General features: G+C 40.4%; 1 protein-coding gene across 1 annotated transcript in view; it reads left to right on the forward strand.

The window, feature by feature from the left end:
- The first annotated feature begins 4,580 nt into the window (after positions 1-4,580).
- WDHD1 (WD repeat and HMG-box DNA binding protein 1) overlaps positions 4,581-27,428 on the forward strand; it is a 31,264-nt gene continuing 8,416 nt past the window's right edge. The window contains exons 1-17 of the mRNA XM_030484743.1: positions 4,581-4,675; positions 5,120-5,208; positions 7,359-7,470; positions 10,461-10,612; positions 12,449-12,560; positions 13,075-13,125; positions 15,441-15,536; positions 17,136-17,228; positions 18,066-18,172; positions 20,208-20,343; positions 20,507-20,693; positions 20,888-21,078; positions 21,724-21,908; positions 22,758-22,999; positions 24,248-24,385; positions 24,942-25,098; positions 26,928-27,042. Coding sequence (XP_030340603.1) covers positions 5,132-5,208; positions 7,359-7,470; positions 10,461-10,612; positions 12,449-12,560; positions 13,075-13,125; positions 15,441-15,536; positions 17,136-17,228; positions 18,066-18,172; positions 20,208-20,343; positions 20,507-20,693; positions 20,888-21,078; positions 21,724-21,908; positions 22,758-22,999; positions 24,248-24,385; positions 24,942-25,098; positions 26,928-27,042 — 2,151 coding nt within the window. The 5' untranslated portion in view covers positions 4,581-4,675; positions 5,120-5,131. The remainder of the gene's footprint in view (positions 4,676-5,119; positions 5,209-7,358; positions 7,471-10,460; positions 10,613-12,448; positions 12,561-13,074; positions 13,126-15,440; positions 15,537-17,135; positions 17,229-18,065; positions 18,173-20,207; positions 20,344-20,506; positions 20,694-20,887; positions 21,079-21,723; positions 21,909-22,757; positions 23,000-24,247; positions 24,386-24,941; positions 25,099-26,927; positions 27,043-27,428) is intronic.

Consider the following 27,428-nt stretch of genomic DNA (forward strand, 5'->3'; position numbering starts at 1 on the left):
ATTTTTAATTGGACAGAGAGATATCATTGAGGTTGCAAAGTCAAGTACTTAAAAACTAGGATATGACAGTTTGTAAATGCTTTTAAAATCTTCAATTATCTCATTCTACGCATCCAGTCCACATGAGGAATACGAATATGCAGAATATGGGCTTTTAATTAAAAACTGCCAAATGTACAAAACCAGAAGTGCTGAAAAGGCCCGTTATGCCCTGACTTCAGTCTGCAGCTGAAGCAAGCTCAGTGTTCATGTCATTTCTGGGTGATTGTTGTACGTAACTGTAAAGCCACCTTCTACTTTGTACCTTTCTTCTATTGCAAACCATTAGTGGCACCTGAACCCTGAAACTTAGACTGGAGAAAGAGCACGTGATGCTGTAAGACATGGCCCATTAGCCAGCAACAGAGAGAGCTGTTTCCCTGGGGTTTGAAGGCTGCTGGAACCAAGGCGCCAATTCTGCCACGTCAGAGCAGTAATTGCTAATCCAACATAACATTAGACCTGTGAAAAGAGCATGGAATATATGAACAAAAAGGGATGTCATCCTAGTAAAACCAGGTTTGAACTCGACCTTGTGAAGGAAGAGTAAAGGATGGGTCAGTGGTCAGTTTGTGACTCAAGAGATAAAACCTCGGTTTCCAAATGTGTTACAAATGTCCTCGTGCTTGCAGGCAAGCTGCCTTCTGAAACAAGCATTAGCCACAGTGTATTTAGGTCCCACCGCTGGCATTCCAAGAAGGGGTCATGCCTTCATACCCTTTCAAATCTGTGATTCACAGCCCCAATAAAATGGGAACCAAAGATAATCTGGGTGATGGAAAGAAAAAGGCATAAAAGACAGCGAGGCATTCAGTGCTGTATTACCACTTAAGGCTATCCACCTAAACCAGCTATTCCTTTCACTGCAAACGTCCAGGGGAAATGCTGCGTACCGTACATCCATTAATGGCTGGACCGCAACTGAGCGAGCAGGATGCGAGGGCAAGGATAAAAGAGGGAAGACAGAATGTACTTTTCCCTAGAGGCAAGGTTAAATGGAGGAGTCCAATACCGTTCTGAGATCCTTTTGGTAGATATAATTAGTCTCCTGCCTACAAGAGCCTTCATCTACGCGGGGATACCTTAGGCATCTCAGAAGCAGGCAGACTTGACAAAACCCTTACGCTTGAAACTCTTCTGCCTAAGTGAACAGCAAAGATAAAGCAATGTGCAGGGATAAGCAGAGTTCATTTCGGGCCACAGGATCTGGCTTGTAGTTCAAGGTTATCCAACACTGTCACAGCTTACAGTTCCTAAGGACAAGCAGAGAGCTGGGTGGGTTTTGTTGTTGTTTTTAAAACGTGCACAGCTCCCTCCTTCAGAGGCATGTCTCTCGCCAGGCTGCGGAGGGGGGTGCAGATGGCTGCACAAGATGCTTTTTCTTTCAAGCACTGATGCCTCCTAAGACTTCAAGCCCAAACTAAAAGCAGTATCTAGCAGTTATTTGGAGACAATAACTATTTTACCCCCTAGCCAGAGGTAGGCTGCAATCAACAACTGTGATAAGGCAGTTACAGCCTCACCATATGTCTAATTAAATCAGCAGCAAATAGTCAATAACTCCAATAGGAGAATCAAAGCCATAAGCATAGACAGACCCTTTTTTAATTTATTCAATAAATACTGAATTGCTTTAACTAGATATTTATGTCCTGAGCCGCTGGATCCTTGCCTCTACCCAGGACCTCCAAGTCCTCTTCATTAAACTACTTCCCTTTCAGTATAATAAAGCAGCAGATGGTGGGGGGTCTCCAGCCCACCCTCATGCTTGGAGCCAGACTGCTGCCAGCGTGGGCTCAGGGGAGCCATGCCCTGGTCTGGCCATGTCCTGCAAGCCTGAGGACAGAGGTCCCACCACCTCTCTGGTGCTCCCATGCTGCACGACTCTTTTAGCGAAAGAAGTCTTTTGAAAGTTTTCTGTCCAAGGACACAAAAGCCAAAGCGTTGCTGTATTATGCCTCTAATTAAACAAGGAGACTCGCATGAAGAACAATAAATCAATTTTGGAACTGTTATAGAAGTTCATATTCTTCTAGAGCTAAAAAAATCCTGAGAGAGAAGAGCAAGCTACAATAAACTGGACTACTTTTTCTTTTTAATGTCAACTTACATAGAAGTTATTTAAAAAAAATCTTAACGGTCACATGCTGTTTTCATTAATTTTGCCCAATTAGATTTTCGCTACAAAACCGCATTTTAAAACCTGACCTTCCACTGAAGTTGAGCTGCTACTGACTTATTTTGGAAAAAAGCCCAACCTATTAAGGATAACATTAAGTCTCAATTCCTCTGTCTGAAATTTTTCTTCATTTTTGACAATGTTTATTTTGATTTATGATACCATCCAAAAATACCTAAGCTTGACTCTAGAGGCCTTTCCAGCAAATTAAAGCAATAATCACACTCACACAAGAAAGAAAGTGACTGTCTAAAGGTACCACTGGTAATTAACCTACAATACTTCTTCCTTGGAATACCCTTGATTCGTCCTGGATCTGTGTACCTGCAGAACTACAGGAGGAAGGGGGCACACAACCATGCCCACCTAACCCCAACAATGGGGCTGTTTTATTCATACCCAGGAGGTGGAAGTGATCTGGAAGCAGGTACCAAAGGTGAGGCTGCTCGCATCTACTGCTTTAATGAAACTCGGCTCATGTGCAGACGGAGAGACGCACGCAGCGCCTGGCAGACCACAGCAGCCTCTCGAACACTAAATCAGTAAAAGCTTTATGGTCCATGACCAACACTTCACGCTCCACCCGGAAACCGAATAGGAGAGCAGCGCGATTCCCGGCTCCCGCCCTGCTGCTCCGCTCGCAGCCACTTACACCTATTAATCAAGCCAACAGCAGGTTGAGTTCCTGACCGGATTTAAAGAATAACTTTGCATTTGGTGCCGTGCCACTTCGGACGTGACCGAGCCACAGGGCCTGCAGTCCCTTGGCCAGGTAGCTGTGGGATCCCTACTACCACCCGAAAAACCTCCCCCCCGTTTTCCGATGCCATTCAGAGAGTTATTCCAGCAAGCAGCACCTTGAGACAATGAATTTAGTTGTTACATGGAACCGAACTTAAAACGGCTTTTATATTGTAAAATATTTTAGGTGCAGTTCGTATGAGAGTTTCTGCAAATTAAAATAATAAAGAAAAATAAATACAGTTGACATGTATTTGTCCCAGGCAGTGGCTTGCAATAGGGCTGCAGTAAGAATAGCTCGGTCTTCCCACTCATCTAATAAGCGGTTCAGCTCCAATCATTTTGCTAGAACACTATATACTCCCCAGAAATCACGATTTACTGAAATATGTCAGGAGACACCCATGGAAAACATGTCTCTACACCGCATCCACGAGGTTTAATAATGAAATCTGGGCATATTTTTTCTTTGAAAAAGAAGCGTGCCTGCTTTGTAATCCTGTCACTTACTCATTCATGAAAGTACCGCCGATGTGACTGTTACAGAGAGCCCAACCACGTTTCCAATAGAAATAAATTACTCTGCTCACCCCAACCACCGATAACTGCGGCAGAGCAAAACTGAAGATAAAAGGGGTTTGCCTGGAAGCAATTTTTCTTAGAAACAAGAATAAACTGGGCCAGATCATTAAAGCTACATAAAGGGAAAACACGTAACTCGGGTTTTTTATTTTTTAATCCTTATTTCAGCTGTGTTGAGCTCTAACATTTTAATGTCTTTCAAGAAATAAACCAAATTAAACCACGAGGCTTTCTTCCTATTTTTCAGCCACGAAAGCTTAATGATTTTTGCAGCGCAATCGCTACCTGCCTGACTACAACCACTTCCAACTGCATCTAGCACACGCATCGGGATGGCTGTAATTACAGCGTAATTCCATAATTACCACAACGATCGCCAAATGGGTTTGATCCTGCAGCCTTTACTCGGGCCAGAGCACCCCCCGCCTCTCAGCAACACTTGGTTGTGATGGGGATTTTGGCTAAGCCTGGGGTGAAGGACACTGCCCCTCATTTGGGCTTTTTTTGCGATCCCTGTGCCTCTTGAGGGTCTGCCATTAAACGTACGTAAGTATATACGGTAAACGCATATGGACTTCATACATTAAGATACATACACCGGCGTGCACCCACACACAGTGTTCCACAGCGAAAGCGGGCACCCACCGGGGACCGAGCCCACCCGGTGACCGGGCCGCTGGCACCGCCTCAGCCGCCGCCCGCCCGGCTCCTCCCGACCCCGACTTACGATCGTCCGGAGGGACCGGCCGATCGCGCTGCGCTGCCCTCCCCGGGGGAGCCGCTTGCCGCCCAAGGCGCTCTCTCAGCCGGGCAGGGCGGCCTGACTCGGGACGAGGAAGAGGAGAAGGAGGAAGGTCGCCGGCACTTCCGCGGCCGCCGGTGTGCGGGGTCGAGACGGTGGCAGCGCCGGGTGCCCTCACCCGCCAGAGCGGAGCCGCTGGGAGGCGGCCCGAGCAGCGCCTGCTGCCGCCATCCTTGCTCTCCCGGCCGGCCGGGGCCGGCCCCAGCCCCGGCCCCGCCTGCGCGCAGCCCCGCCCCGGGCGCTGACGAGCCGAGGCCGGCCCGGCCCCTGGGGCGGGCTGGGCGGTGGAGCTGGGCGCGGGATCGCTGCAATCGGGTGGCGGGTTTGGCGCGGTAAGCGGCGGGAGGGAAGGTGGTGCGGCCCCGGTCTCCCCTTGCCCCGGCGGGCGGCGCGGGGGGGCCTGCGGTCTCTGATGGGGAAGGGGGTCCTCGCCAGGGCTGGTGGGCAGTTTGGCCTGGCTCAGCTCAGCTCAGCTCAGCTCAGCTCGGCCCAGCTGAGGGCCAGGCCTCGGCACGCCGCGCCCCCCCGACCCCCTGTAACACGGTTTTCGCCCATTTTCTTTCCTGATTCGTTTCCACGGCCTGGCTTTTCCCTCGTAAGGGAGGTGCAGGCGCCGTGCTGAACATGTGCCCGGCTCTAACCCGCTTAGGCCGAGCTGGGGACAGCTGCTGTCTGAGCCCTGTGTCCCTCTGACCCTGCCCTACTGTCTGAGGCTCTGACCGAAGCTTTTCCTTCTAGTTAATTTTATTTCTCTTTTATCCCACATAAATAAACAGGTGAGAGTGAAGATGCCATCCGCACAAAAGCCAATGCGGTACGGCCACACCGAGGGCCACACGGATGTCTGCTTCAATGACACTGGGAGGTAACTGCCTAATTGTCATCGAATGGTTTGGGTTGAAAGGGACCTTAGAAACCATCTAGTTCCAACCCCCTGCCATGGGCAGGGACACCTTCCACTAGACCAGGTTGCTCCAAGCCCTGTCCAACCTGGCCTTGGACACTGCCAGGGATGGGGCAGCCACAGCTTCTGTGGGCACCCTGTGCCAGTGTCTCACCACCCTCACAGGGAAGAACTTCCTAATAGCTAATCTAAATCTCTCCTCTTTCAGTTTAAAGCCATTCCCCCTTGTCCTGTCACTACATGCTCTTGTAAGAAGCCCCTTTCCAGATTTCTTGTTGGCCCCTTTAGGTACCTAAAGGAAGGCTGCTCTAAGGTCTCCCTGGAGCCTTCTTTCTCCAGAAACAAACCAGGAATTCCTAGAAACCAGGGTGAAGTGTAGTCTGGGAGAGGAAATGGTCTTGCTCCTGTGTGTTGCTTTCCCAGAAGTTCACCAGGCATTTCTGTGTGAGATATTGAGGTGGTTTTATGGCCTGACTTGGTCTGGGAAATCCTTTGAGTTTTGCCTGTGTTGAGAACTGGCAATGTGACATATTTTGATGCCCTGAGTGTTGAAGTGATGGATTTATAATTTAAATGTCAGCATATATATATGTGTATGTGTGTATATATATATATAAACTCTGTATGTGCTTTTTATAAATGATTTCTTAGAATCTAGCAGAAACCAGCATAGTGTGGGAGTAAATATGTTCACATGTATATGCATTGAGAAATTAAAAATATAGTTGAAGAAATCCAATATTGGGCTTGCTATCTTTTTGTTTTATTCCTATGCTAGCTTTTGAATGTATAAATACAAACTAAATGTTTGCCATTATGTTTTTGGTGATTAAAAGTAAAAGGTAAACCAGGGAACAAGACCTCTCAAAATGAACTCAAAGGGTAAGTCTTGAGTATTGAGTATGGTTTAAGTCCCTTGATAGGACAAGGGGTAAACGCTTTAAACTGAAAGGAGGTAGATTTAGATGACACATTAGGAACAAGTTCTTCACTGTGAGGGTGGTGAGGTACTGGAACAGATTGCCCAGAGAATCTGTGGCTGCCTTGAACTCCTGGCAGAGTTCAAGGCCAGGCTGGAATGGGCTTTGGTCTAGTGGAAGGTGTCCCCTTCCAACCCAAACCGTTCTGTCATTCTATGATTCTATCAAGTATGTATTATCTTATGCCTTTCTTTAGTTCATTAGCCTTGGTACAAAGACTACTGTTAAGAGTCTAATAACAGTCCTTTGAAACCACAAAAAGCCTTGCTTGCCATTACAATGTAAATGGATGCAGACATCTCTGCCAAATACCACTGGTCCACTACTGCTGGACTCTCCAGCATCAGTATATTCAATATCAACACAGTGTTATGTTGCTGTCAAAGTATAGGCATTACTGAACTGAGAAGAGCAACGTCACAGCTTCAACCCTGGCTTTGCAACATTTTGCTGTTTAATCAGATTTTTTGGGGACTTTTGAAAGAATGCAAGGCTTGGTTATAGGTTAATGAGATCTTTGATTAAAAATCCCACACAAACTCCTGTATATTTGCCCTGTGACTTTAGGTTATTGTTTGCTGCATTAAAATTGTGAAAGTTAACTCCATCAAACTTGAATTCCATATTAACTATTTTTTTAAGGGTTCTGTAGGCCCAGGCCTACATGTTAAGCTTGTTGAACTTCAGTCAAGTATGCATTAACACTTTTAGTTTGGACCTCAACTTTGTAATCAGCTGTAAGGTGAGTTTTCAAAGTCTTAAGAGGCAGTTAAATACCCAGTTCTGAGAGAAATTGGTACTAATTAAGTCCTTTGAAAAATTCACTCCAAGTTCTGGAAAAAAATGGATTGACATTTCAGATGTCAGTTCAGATGAGTGTCAGGCCTAGGCAGTTGTCAGAGACGCATGGTACTGCGTTATGCTACCCAGACCTGACTTTTCCCCCCCTCCATCTTTAATAAGTTACTTAGACATAATAAATGTAGGTATTCACTGTATTGCATTGTGTGTATTGTATTTCGATATAAACCTCCCTCTAACATTTTAGTAACATTTTCATTTTGTGATTGAAAGTCACAGTGGCTGTCTTGTCCATTCCTGAATTTTAACAAATCCTGTGTCTTTCCACAGCTGCATTGTAACTTGTGGCAGTGATGGAGATGTTAGGATTTGGGAAAACCTGGATGATGATGATCCGACGTCCATTAATGTGGGAGAAAAGGCCTATTCATGTGCTCTAAAGGTATCGTCATTTACAGAACTCCTCTAAGTTATGTCATGCTGGTGTTGATGTACAGTGTGACTGTACAGATGTTGGATTTGCAAGCCCAGAGATGCTGCTTGTGTCAGTAACATTAAACATATACTGGGATAATATACAGAAGAAAGCAAGAATGATACTGTATGTAGTGCATTTCAGCCTGATGTATGTTAAAGATGTAGACTTTTATCTTCAGATTAGTGTAAGGTCCTGAAGATGCTGATTGATGGCCACTGAACATGAGCCATCTTGTGACCAGGTAGCCAAGAAGGCCAATGCCATCCTGGCCTGTATCAGAAATAGCGCAGCCAGCAGGGCCAGGAAGGTGATCGTCCTCCTGTACTCTGCACTGGTGAGGCTGTGCCTCGAATACTGTATTCAGTTCTGGGTCCCTCACTACAAGAGAGATACTGAGGCACTGGAGCAGGTCCAGAGAAGAGCAGTGGAGCTGGTGAAGGGTCTGGAGCACAAGTCTTACAAGGAATGGCTAAGGAAACTGGGGTTGCTTAGTCTGGAAAAGGCTCAGGGAGGACCTTATCACTCTCTACAACTACCTGAAAGGAGGTTGTACTGGAGTGGGGGTCAGTCTCTTCTGCCAAGTAGCGAGTGATAGGACAACAGGTAATGGTGTCAAGCTATGCCAGGGGAGGTTTAGGTTGGATATTAGGAACAATATCTTCACTGAGGTGATCAGGTATTGGAACAGGCTTCCCAAGACAGTGGTGGAATCACCGTCCCTGGATGTGTTCAGAAAAATGAGGCCCTTAGTGACATGGTTTAGTGGTGGACTTCGCAGTCCTGGAGTGAAGGTTGGACTTGATGATCTTAAAGGTCTTTTCCAACCTAGTTGATTCTATGATAATGAGCAGCAGGTATTTAAATCTGAGCATATGAACATATTGTACCTTTATGTCTAAGTGAGAATATCAAAGCAGTATGAAAATATAATTTTCTGAAATACACAGAAATTTATTTGATTAAATGTGCCTATAGACTGTTGGAATATTTTAGCTAAATGAAGTATTTTATATAAATCAAGAATACTTCTGACAATTCATTTTAACCCATACAGGATTGTAAAAGTATTATTCCTTACACTAAACTTCTGTAATATTTGTTTTCCTCCTCTTCCTTCATATTCAGTTATAGTTATTTCTGACTTTGATGGCCTTTCTGAGAAATAAATCCATCGGGTTAAGCTAATTATTCAGTGAACTTTTTAGGCAGTTTCAGTGTTTTCTCACAATGTGAGTTACAAAAACTTTCCCAGCATAAGATGAGATCATCAAGTATTAGGAAAAAGAGCCAAGAGGATGTTTTATGTGGGCTTGTTTTAAGGTTCAAGGAATTATAATCTGTATTAATCAAAAATTACTTTCACAAAGTCAGTGTCTGGTCATGCTTTGGTAATACTTTGGTAATACAGATATTGTGTGGTTAACTTTGCAGTGATAAAGGAGATTTTTAAAATTGTTTTTCAACTATTAGTGATTTTGGAGGGGAGGATGAAAGGAAATAAATGACAACATATATGTATTATATTTTTAAAAATAATAATTTGAAATCTTATTCATAACTACTGCCTTAAGTGAAACCTCTTTCTTACATCCCTTTAAACATACCTCATATATCTATTCTGCAATACCTGTGTAACCTGTTTTCATCATTGATTTTTCAGGGTCTTTTGACGTTGATTTTCTTTGCGTTGCTTATCCTTTCACAAACCAAGTGAGGTGACTTGTGTGAGTTCTCTTATCAAATCAGTGGCAGAGCCGGAAATTGCTATAACTATTAATGAATAGACAAGGGAAAAAGCCCAATTTAAATTTTTGACATCAGCAGGAAAAATCATGTGCTCTTAATTTTACTGTGAAGTGCTTTTACTCTTGAGGGATTTTTTATTTTTAAACAGTGAGATGAAGAATGCATTGTGAGACTTCAGGAAAACTTATTTCAAAAATTATTCTTCATTAATGAAAATGAGGAACTGATCTGAGATGTTGATGTAATCTAGGTAATAAATCTCATCTCTTAGTTAGGTTATTTAGTACTGGTGCTGCTTTGTTTATCTTCAGAATTTTTACTATAACTTTAGGCAACTTGGAAAGAAAAAAAAAAGTAACACCATCTCCTCCCTGAACCCAAACAAACAAAAAAATCCCTCAGGGAAATTTCTTTCTTTAGTACTTCAAAAACTTGAAGTACTTGCTGCTTGTACTGCTACATACAACTGAGGAGTCGTATTGTCACTTGGAGAAGAGATATTCCTTTTCCAAGTATAGAGTAGTTATTAGTTTTGCACTTCTTTTAATCTGGATTCATTTTTAATGAACAACTGCCTTCTGTTTTCTGAGAAGAACGAAGTATAGTTCATGAACTTTTCATCTTTCCTTGGTGGCGTTTAACTGAGAAGTTCGGTGCAAGGGTGCCCTCTCCTGATACGGCAGCATATTAATCTAAATAGGATGCAAGATTCTAAGAGCTTTCTTGTCTATGTAAAAGGAGTGACGTTTCTATTCACCAGAAGCAGATCAGACAGTTCTCTTTGAAATTCATTAGTGACTCTGAGTATTCATTATTTTAGTTAAAATACGTGTTGGGAAGGTTTTGATGCAGTAACTTGCCATATAGTCAATGTAATGAATTTAAAGTCTACTGAAGCAACTGGAGTTTCAGTATTCAGTCTAGCAGTGTGTTTCTACAAGACTGAAAGTAAGAGCATGATTTTTCTATTCTCATTAGTTTGGTGATAAAATATTAAAGTTACTGTGCTTGTTTGTATTTTTTTTTTTGGAAGAAGTAAAAGTTAAAGAATATTTCCTCTGCTACTCTTACTGTCAGACTTCTCTTGGAATCACTAAAGTTAATCTGCCCAAATATTTGGAACATCAGAACAATTTTTTTTTTTTTTTTTGCTCCATGGGCATGAATGTGTTTTAACCAACAAATTTTGTGATGGATTTTGTTTTTAGAATGGACGACTTATCACAGCAGTATCGAACAACACTGTTCAGATTCATACATTTCCTGAAGGAGCTCCAGATGGCATCCTTACTCGTTTCACCACAAATGCAAACCACATCATCTTTAATAGTGATGGTACCAAAATTGCTGCTGGATCTAGGTAATCTGTGCATGATAAGGGAAAGCACTGCCGTCATTCAAAATCTGGCAACTTCCTTGCGTGCTGATTTTTACCAATGAGATCATTCATCCCCATACCTCTGAGGGTTTTTATTGCAAAATGTCTTTTGGGGGTGGAGGGAGAGAAAAGAATGAAAAGAACTTTAGGAAACAATGCTGGGAGAAATACTTGGTCCACCAAATAATTTTAAATGGAAATTTGGTGTTGTGAAATAATTCCTTTTCTTTAGAAGACTTGAGCATTTTCAGCTTTCAGTCCTATAATGTGCAAGTATTTGCCCATGTGGATCTCATCACAGCATCAAGGATTTTGTTACTGTGTGCTAAAGATAATGTCCTAACTGTTGAGGATCATGGTGCTGCAGATGTATATACATACATGCGAAAGTTAGATGGGTTCTAATTTGTGCAAGAGCATTGAGTCATTCTCTAGCATATATATCATCACCATTCTGCCAAATGATAACAGATGACAGTTGCAAGACTTGCCTGACGAGAATTAAATGCATAGTTTAGTTAATTTCTTAGGGCAGCATGTTTGTTTTAACATAATACATGCTATTCCTTTAGCAGACATGGCAAAATAGCAAGCAAGCAATATTTTCCACCCCCACCCCTATTTATTTAAGGCTCAGGTGATTCTTAATTGTACTTGGTGTGAAGTCTTTTGGGCAGCTATAGCTAGCTCAGGCTGTCTGCTTGCCCCTCTACTGGAATTTGTCCTCCACAGTAGAGATGGCAGAGCATTGCATCTGCTCCCTGGCTCCTCTAGGTGTGAATTGAACTAGAAAGAAATTTGGATGAATGTGCTGCATTTTGCACTCTGGCAACTGTGGAGCAGACACACCAGGTCCACCAGAATTGGGAGGCTGAAGAGCTGGGGGCAGTGACCACTCTAATCTCTAAATCTGACAGGGATCTTGAGTTCAGGCCATTTGCCAGTGCTTGTTTCTGAGGGAACAGCTCTGACTTTGATTAGAGAGATTAGGCAGACAGCAAACTCTTCTTTGTTCCTAAAACTTTTACAAAACCCCAGTACTTCCGCAGCCTGGCCAGGGCACTTATGTTAGGAAAAAGAGCTCATAAGACTGTGAGGCCACTTCTTGGTGAGGTCTTCTGTAGCGTAGTGAAGGAGAAGGTGACAGCCATGACAGCTAAGAAGAATTGCTTTTAATTATCCCAGATTTCTCAATTTTTTACGTGAAGTCTGCAAACTTAGTTTTATTTAAGTTTAACATCCAACTGGCTGCCAAAGTTCACTTCAACTATTTGAAAAATAGTGTTGTGGCTTCTTAAATAAACAAAAACGTCCTTTTGTCTGTTTCTTTGTTTGTTGTTTTTTTTTCTTTAAAGTTGTCTTGCATTGTTTAAGAGTGTTAACATAATATTAGTTGTATCACAGTATAGCTTACAGACTTCCTTGTAAGACTGTTTGATTAGCATTAAGTAGTTGACAAAAGTAAGCTTGTATTTCTGAATATAGTTAAAGTAATGGTTAACCCTATAGAATTAGGTCCTAAAAGTAGATTTGTCTCAGAGGATGTTGCAATGAAGCATGAGAGGGAGCGGTACTGAAAGATTGTCGCAGGAGCTCTTTGGCGTAGAAGTTAGCATTGTTATTTTTAGTTAAACTGCGGTAATGTCTGTAATTTTGGAGGGGGGAATAAAGTTGAAAAAAAAAAATAAAATTTGTTAATGTATCTGATGCAATAAATGGTCTTAAAAATCTTGTTAAGTTTTTCTTGCCATAAACACATGGTTTGTCATTGTTAATACAATGTTAATACTTCTATGTCTGTGCTGTTGTGATCTGCAGTGACTTTATGGTCAAAGTTGTGGAGGTGGCTGATAGCAGCAAGCAGAAAACATTCCGAGGACACGATGCTCCTGTTTTAAGCCTGTCTTTTGACCCCAGGGATGTTTACCTGGTAAAAACACTTTCTTGTTTACTTTCTACTTTGAGTCTCTTTTTCCTGGGAAAGAAAATAAATAAATGCTTTTTACAAATAAAACAGTGACTGGGCACATGAGACTACTTCATTTCAGCTGACCTTACTAATGATGGAGTGTGTCACAACTTGTTGCCTCCCAGGAGAACTCAGTCTTTGCTTTACTACTCAATTACTGCCTATGTTCTTCTGGAATCTAATGCTGATCTGATTTTAGAGGGGAAAAGATGACTCACTAAATAAATTAAATATTAATTTTGAGCCTCCTTTGCAAATAAGCAGCTCAGTTGAAGTTGTAATGGCAGTAGCTTGGAGTCAAGTACAGTTATCGAGATGACAGTATTAGAAACTTTTTTGTCTTAAAATGGCTTAAACGGGCAGGCTTTCTTTTCAAAACTGCATATATACGTCTGTAGCATTGATTATAGGGATTTTTTGTCAAATTTGTAGCATTTATTTCTCTGTATTTTTTCTACAAAAATCTCTTACGTAGGCATCAGCAAGCTGTGATGGTTCTGTCAGAGTATGGAAAATTGCAGATCAGGTAAGAGGCCTGCCTTTCAAAGTTAAATCTTTCATAAGAAATCCAGGATTTCACAGACAGTGAGAAGAGCTGGGCTGAAATAACCTGCTGCAGTAGGTGTGTTTTTTGGGGGAAGAAAGCTAACTACACTTTACAGAATATTTTCATCTCCTTCTGGGAGAAATTCCAAAGCTTGGTTATGAAATGTGGCCTGGGTAGTGTGGATTGTTCTTCCCATCTGTGGAATCCATGATTTTTCCATTCATTTTTATTAATTGGCCAACATTGTGTATTTTTCCCTTGGCACATTCAGAAATAATGCTCTGAGTAAAGATATTTCCTTATTTAAGAATTTTAGCTCATTGCTTTCAGGGTGAAGGAAGGACTTTTGTTCTGATAAGCAGCTCTTTAGGTATATTTTGGTTTTATTAATTCTTACCAAGCTTTGTATGAAATCGTGAGTAATTTTCAGGATTGTAGACTGACTGGTGAAGGTGGAATAATGCTCTGAGATGCTACACAGTATCTTTTTTTATATGTGATTTGGTTGGTTAGTCTCATTAGGAACACAGTTACTCTGACCTGAGATAAGTAACAGATAAGGATTTCACATGCTGGGATCACTGAGATGATGACCATGATGTTAAGGTTTTTCTTTGGTAGGGACTTTGGACACAGTGTTGCTTCAGTGTCCCCTGCTCTCTGCCTGTGGCACACATCCGTAGTTTCCCAGGATTTAGGGTTAAGCTCACTGCGTTTCAACCTTCTCAATTTGAATGAGTTTAAGGCTATTGACAAGGGGCTTGCTATTTGTGGAATGATGGAATGTTTTGGGTTGGAAGGGACCTTTAAAGCTCATCTAGTTTCAACCCCGTGCCACAGGCAGAGACACCTTCCACTAGACCAGGTTGCTCCAAGCCCCTGTGTCCAACCTGACCTTGAACATTTCCAGGGAGGGGGCAGTCACAGCTTCCCTGGTCAACTTGTTCCAGTGTCTCACCACCCTCACAGTGAAGAACTTCCTCCTATCTAACCTAAATCTCCCCTCTGTCAGTTTAAAGCCATTCCCCCTTGTCCTATCCCTACATGCCCTTGTCCAAAGCCCCTCTCCACCTTTCTTGTCAGCCCCTTTAGGGACTAGAAGCTGCTCTAAGGTCTCCCTGGAGCCTTCTTGAGGCTGAACAACTCCAACTCTCAGCCTGTCTCCATAGCAGAGGTGCTCCAGCCCTCTGAGCATTTTTGTAGTCTCCTCTGAACTCGCTCCAACAGGTCCATGTCCCTCTTTTATAGGGATCCCCAGAGCTGGATGCAGTACTGCAGGTGGTCTCACCAGAGCAGAGTAGAGGGGGAGAATCACCTCCCTTGACCTGCTGACCACACTCCTTTTGATGCAGCCCAGGACATGGTTGGCTTTCTGGGCTGCAAGCACTATTCTACTTGTTTATTACAAATTTCACAGCAATTTCTCAGAAGAACGACATAAATCACAGTTCAAAGAACATAATTTGTTAGAAATACAGTCTTTGGGCTCAACTTGGCAATATTTGGCTAAAATAGTTCAGGACCTGTATGAAATCAGATTTAGTGAGAGAATCAGATTTAATCTCTGCTTTGGGAAATCTAAGGGACTCGAAAAGAGGGTTTCTCAGGTAACTGCTTTAATAAGGCCATTCTGCTTATGTATGTGGGATTAGTTTTGCTAAATACCATTGACTAGACTAATAATCCATGTGGAATTATTCCTGTAAGTAAAGTTGAAAATGTACCCTTGCACTTGTGGCTTGCTGCCTTTTTTAAAAACAAAAGCATACTTCTGATAGGAAGTCTTGTGTTCCAGACTGACAGCGGGTGCTTTTTGGGGCAATTACACTAACAGTGTCCTAGGATTGTGGCAGTATGATGTATGTATCTGTGCTGTAGTTTGAGAATATTCATTCTTTATACTGCTGTGGCAAGATTCAGGCAGATATGTGTCACCTTGCTGCACTTGATTTGGGTTTGACAAAGCATTTTGGCCAGATTTCTCTATAACCTAAAAATATGTGAGCTCATGTTTTCTGTACTGGATTAAAAACATTTGTTCTGTGATCTTCTTTCTGTTACAAGTAGTTGTATTGTCATTAAAATAGTTTCAAGTCTATGTTGGCAAGGTATTTTTTCATTTTTCTTTGTTCATTGTAATTGTGTGAAAGAGATTATTTCAGTTCCAAAAATAGTATCTTTCTTCCTTTTAGGTTTTTTTTCCCCTGTACTTTTTTTTTTAAGAATTTGTACTCTACAATAGATTTTCACAGAGTTAGAAAACTTTTTTTTTTTTTTAAATCTTTTGTTTTCAGACATGCACGACAAGCTGGCCACTGCTGCAGAAGTGTAATGATGTGATAAATGCTAAATCAATATGCAGGCTTGGATGGCAACCTGGCACTGGGAAAGTAAGTGTCATTGTGTTAGCCACACATCTTAATCGTTCTTTTCTCTTTGGGGGTCCAACAGTAGAATTCAATCTGAGCATTCCAAAATTGCAGCTCCTGGGACTAAGGAAAATATTTGGGGTGAAGTTCATTTTTAGGAAAAATAAAGACCTGGAAATGGTTACTCTTTTAAGTCCAAACTGTGTTTGGCAGTAGTCCAGCTGTCAGCCCAAACCAGTATTAAACAGTCATGTTGTGCTGAAGAGGATGTACATGAGGGAAGTAATCAAATTGCTCACAACAGAGCATTGAAGGAGTTCAGTCTTTCTCTACTTTAAGTAAATTTTGGCCTATTAGTAATCTTGCTCTGTAAATATTTCCTAAATAAGCTGTTCTCTTCCTTTTCACCTGAAGGATGAAGTTAATTCTGTTGTGCCTAATGATGGCACATACATGCTACAAGTCTAGTGCATTGCGTATGTATTGCTGCAACTGTAGTATGTATGGATTGCTAATCAAGATGGGTTGGGGAGTTAGTATAGCTATAGATATGTTTCTGTAGCATGTAACCTAGAACACCTCTGCAGCATCTGATAATGCAGAGAAGAGAGGTGAAAGGGACAGATAAATGCGAATGTGTAGGAAATGAGGCATGCCCTGCCATACTTGAAGGACAGGTCAGAGAATTGAGCCAAAGTTGGTCATTGGCAAAAATTGTTGCATGGCTTCTGTTCTTGCCTGTGATAATAGTGTGGCAGAACCTATTCATTTTTTATTGACATTCCAGTGACATACTCAATCTGAAGAGTATTTGCCAGTGTTTCCTCACAGTTCTTACCTGAATAATCTTGTTTCCCCAACTTAGCCTTTGTGTCTGTCTATTGTGTCCACTTTTCAAACTTCCTGGCTTCTGTGATAGTGTTATTCGTAACTTTTCTGTGGAAGAGAGACTGTCTTCTGCAGTACAAATAGTTGCAATATCCATATTGCATAAGAACAAATCCTTTCAACTTTTAGGTTAATTCTTCACACAAATACACATATTTGAAATGTAAGTAGTTGTCTTGCTTCTCTTACAAAGCAAATTGCTAGAAGTCTTTAAAAAAACCCCAATCCTAAAAAAAGAAACATGCAGTAACATTTATGTAGTTTTGTGAAGGATGAAATGAGCTCAGTAATCAGGTATTCAATAGGATTTATTGAGAAATTGTAACCTGATCAAAAGAGATTTGGGGAGGAAAGAAAAAGGAGAACATAAGCCTTGTGCTCAGAGCAATGAAAACTATTTATATGTGTGTTAACTGCTTCATAAATAAGAACTTCTAACCTTATAGTGCAGCTGTCATTATCTTCAGTTTTCTGCCAGAAAGAACTAAAGATTAAAATAAAACCAGGCATGCTTTGCTGTGCTGCATGTGGAAAGCATTAAAGAACCTTGTAATTCAAGTTTCTTCAGCTTTCTTTACTTTCTTAGTTGGCATTACTGAGATGCCAGAGAACCATTAAATACTGAGGCAGTCACAACTGTAATACTTCTGAGTGAAGGAACTATGCTATTTCAGTGTTCTGTTTGAAAGGTAACTTGTTCTAAATTGCCTGATTCTTGTTTCTTTTGAGCAGTTGCTGGCAATTCCTGTAGATAAAGTTGTTAAACTATACAGAAGAGAAACCTGGGATAGTCAATTTGATCTATCGGATACATTCATCACACAGGTAGGTACATAGATCAGGTGCTTGCTAAATATTCCATAACGTAAATGTTATTCTGCTAGATAGTATCTTCTAGACAGTATGTCTTCCCCCCGCTCCTTGGTAATGATTGCTTACATTTTGTATCTCTTGTGACCCTGTTACTTTGTGTGGAAAACAAGGGAAGAGATCCTAAATGAGTGTCAAGCATGTCTCTCTGGTTCCCCTCGTTCATTTATAATAACCCACTAGATCTGTAAGGGCTACTGGTGAGTCACGAGCTGCAGATGAAGAACATCTGTTTTCACAAATTGCTCTAAATACGTAGCTTTTTAGGGAAATTTCCAGAGTATTTTTTCTGTACAGAACAGAGATATCAGTTCTTCACTTTGTATTTTATTAAGCTAAAATTTAGCTACATAGTAGCCCAAACGGTGCCATCTTCTTCCTTTTGACCTCATTATATACTTGGAAACTTTTGCATTAAAGAGGACTATTTTCCTAGGGTTACCAAGATACAGAACACACAGTCTTGGATTTTAATTGATGGACCTGTATCAAGTTAAATACAGCAATGTTTAGTGCTCAGCTTGGAAAATATACCATGCTACCATCTACATGTCTGGAATCAGGTTTTTTTGACCTCATGGCAGTGTTTAATGACAGAAGATGGATATTCTCATTAAAAAAAACCAAGTGTGCTGTCTTCAAAGAATGGTTCTTCCTAAAGCCAGCTCTAGTACAGGAGGCTGGATATGGTTTGCAAAAGGTCATTATTACTATTTTTTTATTTCAGAACATGTCTTGTTTAAGCTCCAGAATATGAATGCTTTTTTTTCTATTTTGTTTTTTTCTCCTTAGACCTTGAATGTTGTGGCCTGGTCTCCTTGTGGGCAGTATCTGGCAGCTGGAAGTGTGGATGGGTGTATAGTGGTGTGGGATATGGAAAGCCAGAAGAGCATAGAGAGGTATTCAGTCTTGTTCCATAAATCCCTAAGTACATGGTTTTTTCTTGAAATAGAACTTTGTTATCTTTTCTCTAATATATTTTTGTGCAAATGCAGAACTCTGCTTCTTGAAAAGCCTTAGTAAGATTTACAGGGTATTGTGGTTTAACCCAGCAGGCAGCTAAACACAAATAATAATGGTAAAAGAATTAGAATTTACAAAACAAGTGATACGCCGTGCAGTTGCTCACCAACCACCAACTGATGCACAGTCAGTTCCTGAGCAGCAGCCCCCGGCCAGCTTTCTCCCGAGTTTATATACACAGAGCATGATGTTATATAGTCTGGAATATCCCTTTGGCCAGTTTGAGTCAGCTCTCCTGGATGTGTCCCCTTCTCAGCTTCTTGTGCCCTGCAGCCTCCTTGCTGGTGGGGTGGTGTGCAAAGCTGATAAGTCCTTGACTTAGCGTAAACACTGCTCAGCAACAACTAAAACATTGGTGTGTTATCTTTTCCTAAATTATTCTCCTCCTAAATCCAAAACACAGCACTGTACCCACTACTGGGAAGAAAATTTACTCTGTCCCAGCCGAAACCAGGGCACAGAGCAAACCTCTTAGTTTTTCTTCTACTGTCCCACTGAAAACAAGCACCCAGGTTACATACGAAAGCTCTGTTTGAAGAATACCATTTACCTGGCCTCATACGTGGTCTCCCAGCTGGTGGTGGGGCTGGGAGCACATTCACAGAGAGGGAGCTGAAGCATGGAGGTTTAAAAAACTGTGTCAGATCTAGGTGATGCTGGAAGGCAGGGCCACCGCTTGGTCTAGACTTGAGTCTAGAAGGGAAGCAAGAATCATAGGACGGTTTGGGTTGGAAAGGACCTTAAAGATCATCTAGTTCCTAATTTAATCTTCTTAATATATCTTAAGAGGAGGGCTCTTCTCTGTGCAACTCAAGTGAGGTACACTAATACTGCAGTTCAGCATAATTCAAGGGTTGCCACGTCATTTCCATGTTCTACAAGGAAGCAGCTTCCACACAAGTATAACTCTTGGTGGTAGGTAGAAATGCGGCATTGTTTTGCCTTTTCCCATCATTTCCAGTATGCCCAGAAGCATGTTCTGATTCATGTGATACAGTTTTTCTTTCTGCATAGCCAGAAGAATCTGGAAACATTACATTCTTAGAAATAAAATAGGTAAGGGACATGAATGAGGATTTTGTTCAAATTCCATAGTCTAGTTTTCTGTGTGCAAAGGTCTTTTGTTACTTTTTAATCTAATAGTTGAGCAAAGGATAGTTTGGATGGAAACAAATTTTCATCATATCCCAAACCCCAAGATCATTGGCAGTAAGATATATTTACTTAAAGGGAGAGGGAAGCACAGATATACCAGTCAGGCAACCTCACCTGTAGGCAAAACTGGACAAACTGACAAATTGCACTTTATCTTAGTTAAAGCATCTCTTTCAAAAAAAAAAAAAAAGAAAAAAAGAAAAAAGAAGAAGAAAAAAAGATATGATTAAGTGAGGTAGAGAAGAAGATATATTTGATATTATATGTATGATATATATTTGAATATTTTGGGTAAGAAACATGATTGTTACTGTAACACCTATATTAAGAATTAAGGTCAGAGTGTGTAAATAATTAATGGAAGGATTTTTTGTGATAAAAGACAGGATTAACTCATCAATTTGGTACTGAACATTCTCTATAACTATTCTTTTTATAACTTTATTCTTTTTATAACTGTCTGGTTCAGGGAAATTATTTTTTTCTACAAATATCAGGAAGCTGTTGTTTTAAGAATATGATTGTTTGATTTTTTATTTTTTTTTAAAGCTTGTATGATTTTCTTCCATAGAAAAGAAGCCTTGCTGTATTTTTTTATAGTAGCTGTTTATTCTAAAGGTGACCTACTAATTACTTTATTATGTGTAACATCACTTTAGAATACTAGTAAATATTACCACTTCTTACGGTAACTCTTGGGGACGTTTCTGCCCTGAGAAGCTTACTAAAAATCCGTTATTTTTATATTCTTTTTAGGATGAAGCATGAGAAAAGTTACACAATTTGTGGATTGGCGTGGCACCCCAAATATAAGCAAATCGCTTACACAGATACTGAAGGAAATCTAGGGTTGTTGGAAAATATTGGTGATGAAAAGAAACCAAATGACAAGGTGATCAGTATCCATTATTTCTTAAATTAACATTGTTATTTAGGTTATGAAATTACATTGAACATTCCATTCTGTGTGTTGAAAGTTCCCTCTTGTGTGTTAATTCGTTTCTTGAATTCCATGTCCAAAAGAAGTTTTATGAGGATTGTTAATCTGTGTTTAGGTTACCAGTAGAGCGACAAAGGACTACAATGATCTCTTTGATGGAGACGATGACTATTTAAGTGGAGATATGGTTGAACCACAATCTTCCCCAAAAAGTAGAGCTAATGAAGATGATGATGATGACCTTAAGCCAACTTCAGGCCATTTCAGACGCACAGTAATTGACGATGATGATAACTCACTAGGTACAGAATGAACTAATTTTCCAGAGCTCTTTAGTGCTGTTATTGGGACAATCTCTTAACATCTTCTACTTGGATATATTCTGCCTTATTTTTCCAAAGAAATCTTGACTGTTTAATGTTTTTTACCTGTTTTCTGTCATAATAATAATATATGCCAGATGTAAATTTTTTTGTTGTTATTGTTGAACTTCTAGATATTGGGATGATAAAAGCTAATTCCAATCTTCTTGAAAAGGAAGATGATGATGATGATCAGACTGGTGGCTTTTCAGCTTTACCACCGTCATCTACACAACAGCCTTTCTATGATGGGCCAGTGCCAACCCCGAAGCAGAAACCGTTCCAGTCTGGCTCCACTCCTGCACATCTCATGCATCGTTTCATGGTAAATCTTGCTGCTGTTTGGTTATGTACATCTAGTTGCTTTGTTGATACTGAATATTATCCAGTTCTTGCTGTTCCTTAATCTAGTATTTTCTAATATTTTTTATTTTTTCTATTTTTTTTAATACTTCACAGTGTAAAGTTAAATAGTAGAAATTATCTTTGTGTCAGTGCAAAGACTGCATAAAGTTATGGTTTATATTTCAGTTACTTTTGATGTAGAAATAAATAGTTGGCTTTAAGACAAAAGAAAGCTATGTAGTTTCTACCTGTGGTATTGAATTCTAGTAAATCTTTTTTTAAAATTCCATTTATAGCCAGAACTTGGGGATATTTTTGTGCTGTTAAGACACATACATTAATCATCCACTGCTTTTTTTTTGTAACTCTGAGTTCTTCACACTTCATTTTGTAACGAGAAAAATGGCTAAGCAATGAGGATGAAACTAGTTTCTGCCTAATTCGGCTGGTTTAGAAACTACGAATCCTGACTACACAAGACTTCTACACTACTACAGTGTTCCTCCAGCCTCCCATCTACTGTTGTTTCAGATGAGAAAGTTATAGTAGGCTGTGTCAGGGCAGTATGCTTGATTTGTTGGGTTTATTGTTTGTTTGTCTTTTGGGGGAATGTTCTTTTTAATAGGTATGGAATTCTGTTGGTATCATTCGCTGTTACAATGATGAGCAAGACAATGCTATAGATATAGAATTTCATGATACCTCCATACATCACGCAACACACCTGCCAAACTCTCTGAATCACACGATGGCTGACCTCTCTACTGAAGCTATTTTACTAGCCTGTGAGAGTACAGAGGAACTTGCAAGGTAAGTCATGGCCTTGCTCTGCAAAACCCATAGTACAGAATTACACTTAACTTGTTTGAAGTATTTTGGCTTTTAATTTCAGCTTCTATCACTTTCTTGAGATTTTTGGCTTTCGAGTGTGCTTTTTATTTATGGGACCATTTTTGAGGGTTTTCACATCCGCCCACTTGAAGACTTCAAGAATATTGAAAGATGTAATTTGTTTCCTGAGGATTTTTTATTTTCAATATCTTGAAGAAAGAACTTTCTTCTTCTTTTCACACATACAGCATTGTGGTCAGTTGAAAATCACCCTTTACCTGAAGTATTATTTGTATGTATTGGTTATCAGACTCTGAAAATGTCATTATTTTTTTTTCAATGGAAGAGTGGGTAATTGCTCAAAAGCTGCAGTGCCTGTGCATTGGTCATGGGCAGTGATCAATTATGAAGATGACAGAACTGAAGTTCATAATTTTTTTCCCTCTGAAAGACAGTACAATATGACAGATTTATAATGAGGGCTGATATTGAGGGGTACTGAGCACCTTCAGTTCTTATTAATGTTAATTAAGCAGGACATTTACCTGTTTCCATCTAAAAAAAATCTCCTCTTAGACCTTTAAGCTGTCTCTGCTTCAGGCTTTACAGGTTCTAAATCTACAGTGCTGGAGGTCAAGCTGGCTCTTCAGTTGTTGAATTATAAGAGTAACACCTCTGCAAATGAATGCTTGGAATTTGTAGTTCCTTTCTGTTACCATCACATATTCCAGTTCTCTGATGAAAAATGTAATATATTGGTGTATTTTGAGATTCCGTATTTTTCTTCATGTTGCGATATTTGACTATTGTTCTTTGTCTCTGCTTTAGCAAGCTCCACTGCATTCATTTTAGTTCATGGGATGCAAGCAAGGAGTGGACAGTAGATATGCCAAAGGATGAAGACATTGAGGCTATCTGTCTAGGTCAAGGCTGGGCTGCCTGTGCCACTAGTGCCTTGCTAGTTCGTGTGTTTACAGTTGGAGGAGTTCAGAAAGAGATCTTCAGTCTTCCAGGTCCTGTGGTGTCTATGGCAGGACATGGAGAGCAGCTGATGGTTATTTATCACAGAGGTACTGTTATCTCTTCTGTCTCTGTTGAAGTGGGGTTATGTTTTCAATCCTTGTCTGTTACTGGCTTCAAACACTGGTTAGTTTGTATGTAGTCATATAATCATAGAATACCAGGTTGGAAGGGAGCTCAGGGATCATCATCCAACATTTCTAGGCAAAGCACGACCTAGACTAGATGTCCCACCACCCTGTCCAGCTGAATATTAGAAGTATCCAGTGTTGGGGAATCCACCACTTCCCTGGGGATATTATTCCAGTGGCTGATTGTTCTCACTGTGAAAAATTTTCTCTTTGTGTCCAATCAGAATCTCTCCAGGAGTAACTTGTGCCCATCACCCCCTGTGTTTTCCATGTGACTGTTTGTCAAATGGGAGTCTCTGTATTCTTTGTAGCTGTGCTTTAAATAGTGGAACACGGTGATGAGGTCTCCCCTGAGCCGCCTTTTCTCTAGGCTGAACAAGCCTAGCTCTCAGCCTTTCCTCTCACGGCTTCCTGGTCCTTGGATCATCTTTGTTGCTCTTGTCTGGACTCTCTCCAGCCGATTCACACATTTTTTGTGTAACAGGGACCAAAACTGAACACAGCATTCCAGGTGTGGCCTGACAAGCACTGAGTAGAGTGGGACAATAACATCTTTATCTCTGCCGGTGATGCCCTTGTTGATGTAACCCAGCATCCTGCTGGATTTCTTTGCTGCAGCTGCACACTGTTCATACCTATTGAGCTTGTTGTCCACCAGGACCCCCAGGTCCCTTTCCACAGTGCTGCTTCCCAGCCAAGTAGATTCCAGCCCGTGCTGCACTCTTGGATTGTGTTTACAGTTACTAAAAGTATATATTTTTTTTTCCTTCTTCTTTTGATCATGCCTATCCTCCTTCTCTTCTTGAAGATGCCTTTACAAGCATGTCTGTCACAAACCACAGATCTTTGACTTCTGACAGCAAAGCCTACATTTTATACTGGGATGCCTAGACTAACCCTGGGGGGAAAGGGAGAGTTTTATAGCAGTGACATTAATAGATTAAACTTGGATTTCAGATATTCCAGAATGAATTACTATGGGAAATTAAGGAAGTAGTTGTTATGTGTGCTTTGTATGTCTAAAATGACAAATAGTTGCTTGTCTGACAGTGGTATTCATGGGTTACCCTGCTTTAGAATTAGATTTTGAGTCAAAACATAAATTTAGCCAAGAGACAAGACAAATCTGTTGTTTTCTAACACAGCTATTGAACAACTTCTTCCTAGGTACTGGGTTTGATGGGGACCAGTGCCTTGGAGTACAGCTGATGGAGCTAGGAAAAAAGAAAAAGCAGATTTTGCATGGAGACCCTCTTTCTCTTACAAAGAAATCGTATTTGATATGGGTTGGATTCTCCGCAGAAGGTATGAAATGTCAGCATGATTGACATTGAGAAGTCTTGACACAGCTGGGGGAATTTTGGAGGAGAGTTTGGCTAATTAATGCCCTTTTAGTAATGGCGATCTTGGAAACATAAACTGTTCCCCCCCCCCCCCCAGTCTCCTCAGTGCTAAACACAATTCTATTTTTCTATTCAATATATTTATCAGAAATCTTTAATATGTTTCCACTATGAGTAGAATACGCTTGAACGTTATCAGCACTTGCTTTCCCCATTGATTGCCCTGCTCCACAAAAAGAAATAAATTGAACCTACCCAAGTGGTATGAATTTGATTTCTTCACAGAGTGTTTCAAACTCTAACGTTTCAGTTGACCAGCACTAGGGTTGGCTGTCAGAAGGTGGCGCATCCTTCTAAGGAAACTATTTTTTCCCAGCTAGGTTGTACTGTTTGTGTGAGACCATGTCCTATTTGAGCTACGTAATCCGTAGTTTCCCTGCAGTATCTAACCAGTTCAGACATACTTGCGTTGTAATTACTTGCCTGTCAGAATAATTGTTGTAATTCGTAACAAACAGGTACCCCGTGTTATGTGGATTCTGAGGGAATTGTGCAGATGTTGAACCGAGGACTTGGGAATACTTGGATTCCAGTGTGTAACACGAGAGAGCATTGCAAAGGAAAATCTGATCATTACTGGGTAGTTGGCATTCATGAAAATCCGCAGCAGCTCAGGTCAGATATTTCACAAGGAAGCAATTTGTTTGACTTGGCTTTAAATTACAGAGCACTTCTTACTAAGAGAAACTGGAAACAACTTTTAGTAAAAGAGGTGGCTAGTAAATATGCACAGTAAATGGCCTAGTTTGTAAATGTAATTCTGCATGGATGTTTCATTAATGAGCTTATTCAAAACCAATTTAGATTTTTATAATTTGTAGCTGACTAATTGTGGCTTCTTGCCCTGGCTAACAGGCGTGTGCAGTTTATTATGAAATCACACATCTCTGATGCAGACACATTCATAAGACTGCATTTTGCTGGAGAAACCTACTTAAAAAATATGTTTGCTGTTAGGAATCTGCTGTTGATGGTTTGTGGGGGTTAAATTTTTTTTTTCTAAATTTAATTTTTTGCTATGTTTTCCCCTTTTGTCCCTCTGAGAAGAATCCAGTCCTAGAAATAATCTACATAATTAGGCATAGATGGATCAGAACTGTCTGTTACTATATTAATATTTAAACTGTGACCATGAAGAACAATTTTGTTTGTGAAATTGTTCAAATATTTAGCTGAGAGTTAGCCATTATTTTATAAAATGTGACACTGGTGATGTCATAACTCTCTTTCTCTTTTATTGTGCTAAGCACACAACCTGGACATTCAGTTGCTAAGCTTTGTTTGTAGTCCTCTTTTTATTCAGTGATCTGTGTCCTTTTCCTCCCAGGGCAGAATCCATCAGCTCACATATTTTACTGAAATTTAGGCTCTTACTTTGCTAGTCATGCACAACTGTAGAGATTGGTGGGAGACTCCATTTTATTTAAATGTATGTGACGTTCTTTGTAATCCTGTGGGGTTTTTTTGTAATAAGAGAAATAATTTGGTAGATGTCAATTCACTGTCTGGCTCTTTCTCCAAATCATTAAGTATGTTTGCCTCCAGAAAATTCACCAAAAATGTGCAGGACACATCACATTGATGAGATGGTCAGCTACGAGTCTGTTAGCATGAGTTTTTTTCCTTCTCTTCCAAGAAAGAGAGTGCTGCTGTCAGAATTGCAAAGAACATTTTATTCAAAGCCACTAGCATATTAAAGATAAGGAGGGAGGGTTGTTGTAGAAACACCATATGCCTTAATTAACACAGATAGCCGGAACACTAATGTTTCCTGTTCTCTTCTTTTTTTCCTGGTGTCTGAAATAGCAGTTTATAAAGCCAGACATTTTTGTCAATGCTGCATTGGTGCTGCTGGAAATACAGCTCTTCCCTAATCAATGTTTAGTTTAAGTGATTGTTACCAGAAAGTACTAATTTAAATATAATGAAATAATAAGCCTATGCTTTTAGTACGTGCTTATCTGTTTCACCCCTCTCTTTCCCCCCCGCCCCTGCGTGTATCTGAACACAGCACTTGCCTCATGAAGTCCAGAACCCTCCATCAAAATAAATGTCAGACATGCATGCTCTTGTTCCAGTGTCTTTCAGTTGTCCAGTGTCTGATTTTAATAAATTGCATTTACATTTTGTAATAGCTGTTAAATTGTGTATTGTGTGAGATAGAGATCTGTGTCTGTTATGTGCCACATTGGGAGCTTCTAGTGTGAACATGAACAGCATGTGCTTTGCTGGTTTTAAAATCTGTTATTGGTTGCGATGTAAAAATAACCCTTTATAACGCAATCTTACGTATTGCTATATTTAAGTCAGTAATTTAATTACTACTTTTTAAAGAACAAATCCTCTTAAAGTATCTTGCTGCTTAGGAGACATGATTTAGATGTAGAACAACTGGTGACTGTAGGTGTTGAGGATTGCATGTTTTCTTTGTTTCCCTTGCACAGGTGTATTCCTTGTAAAGGAGCCCGATTCCCTCCTACACTACCACGGCCTGCTGTAGCAATATTATCTTTTAAACTTCCTTACTGTCAAGTTACAACAGAAAAGGGCCAGATGGAGGTACGGAATGGTGTTGAGTCCACAGCTAATAGTCCCAGATGTCCCCATAGTAGGGATTATACAAGATTCCTATTTATCATCCCTACTATGAAACAGGGTAGTACAACACTGAGTAAGACATGTGGCTAAGGAGGTTATTTGGGTTCAGTGTTTTGTATAGCTTTTGTGGTTTAGTTTGGTTCATGACTGTTTCTAGAAGAATACAAGGTAAAGCTGCTAGAGCTGATGCAAGGTTATATTTACACATAATCTATTTCTGACCGATGAAGTCTTTCTCATCCTTTCTTTCTTTTTTTTTTTTTTTTAATTCTTTTTAGTGGGTAGTGGTTAATGTTCTAGTAAGCACCAGATTTTGGGATCTGAATTGAAAACTTGAAAATGCCTTT

This window comes from Strigops habroptila, chromosome 4 (genome assembly GCF_004027225.2).
Source record: "Strigops habroptila isolate Jane chromosome 4, bStrHab1.2.pri, whole genome shotgun sequence".
Lineage (NCBI taxonomy): Eukaryota > Metazoa > Chordata > Aves > Psittaciformes > Psittacidae > Strigops > Strigops habroptila.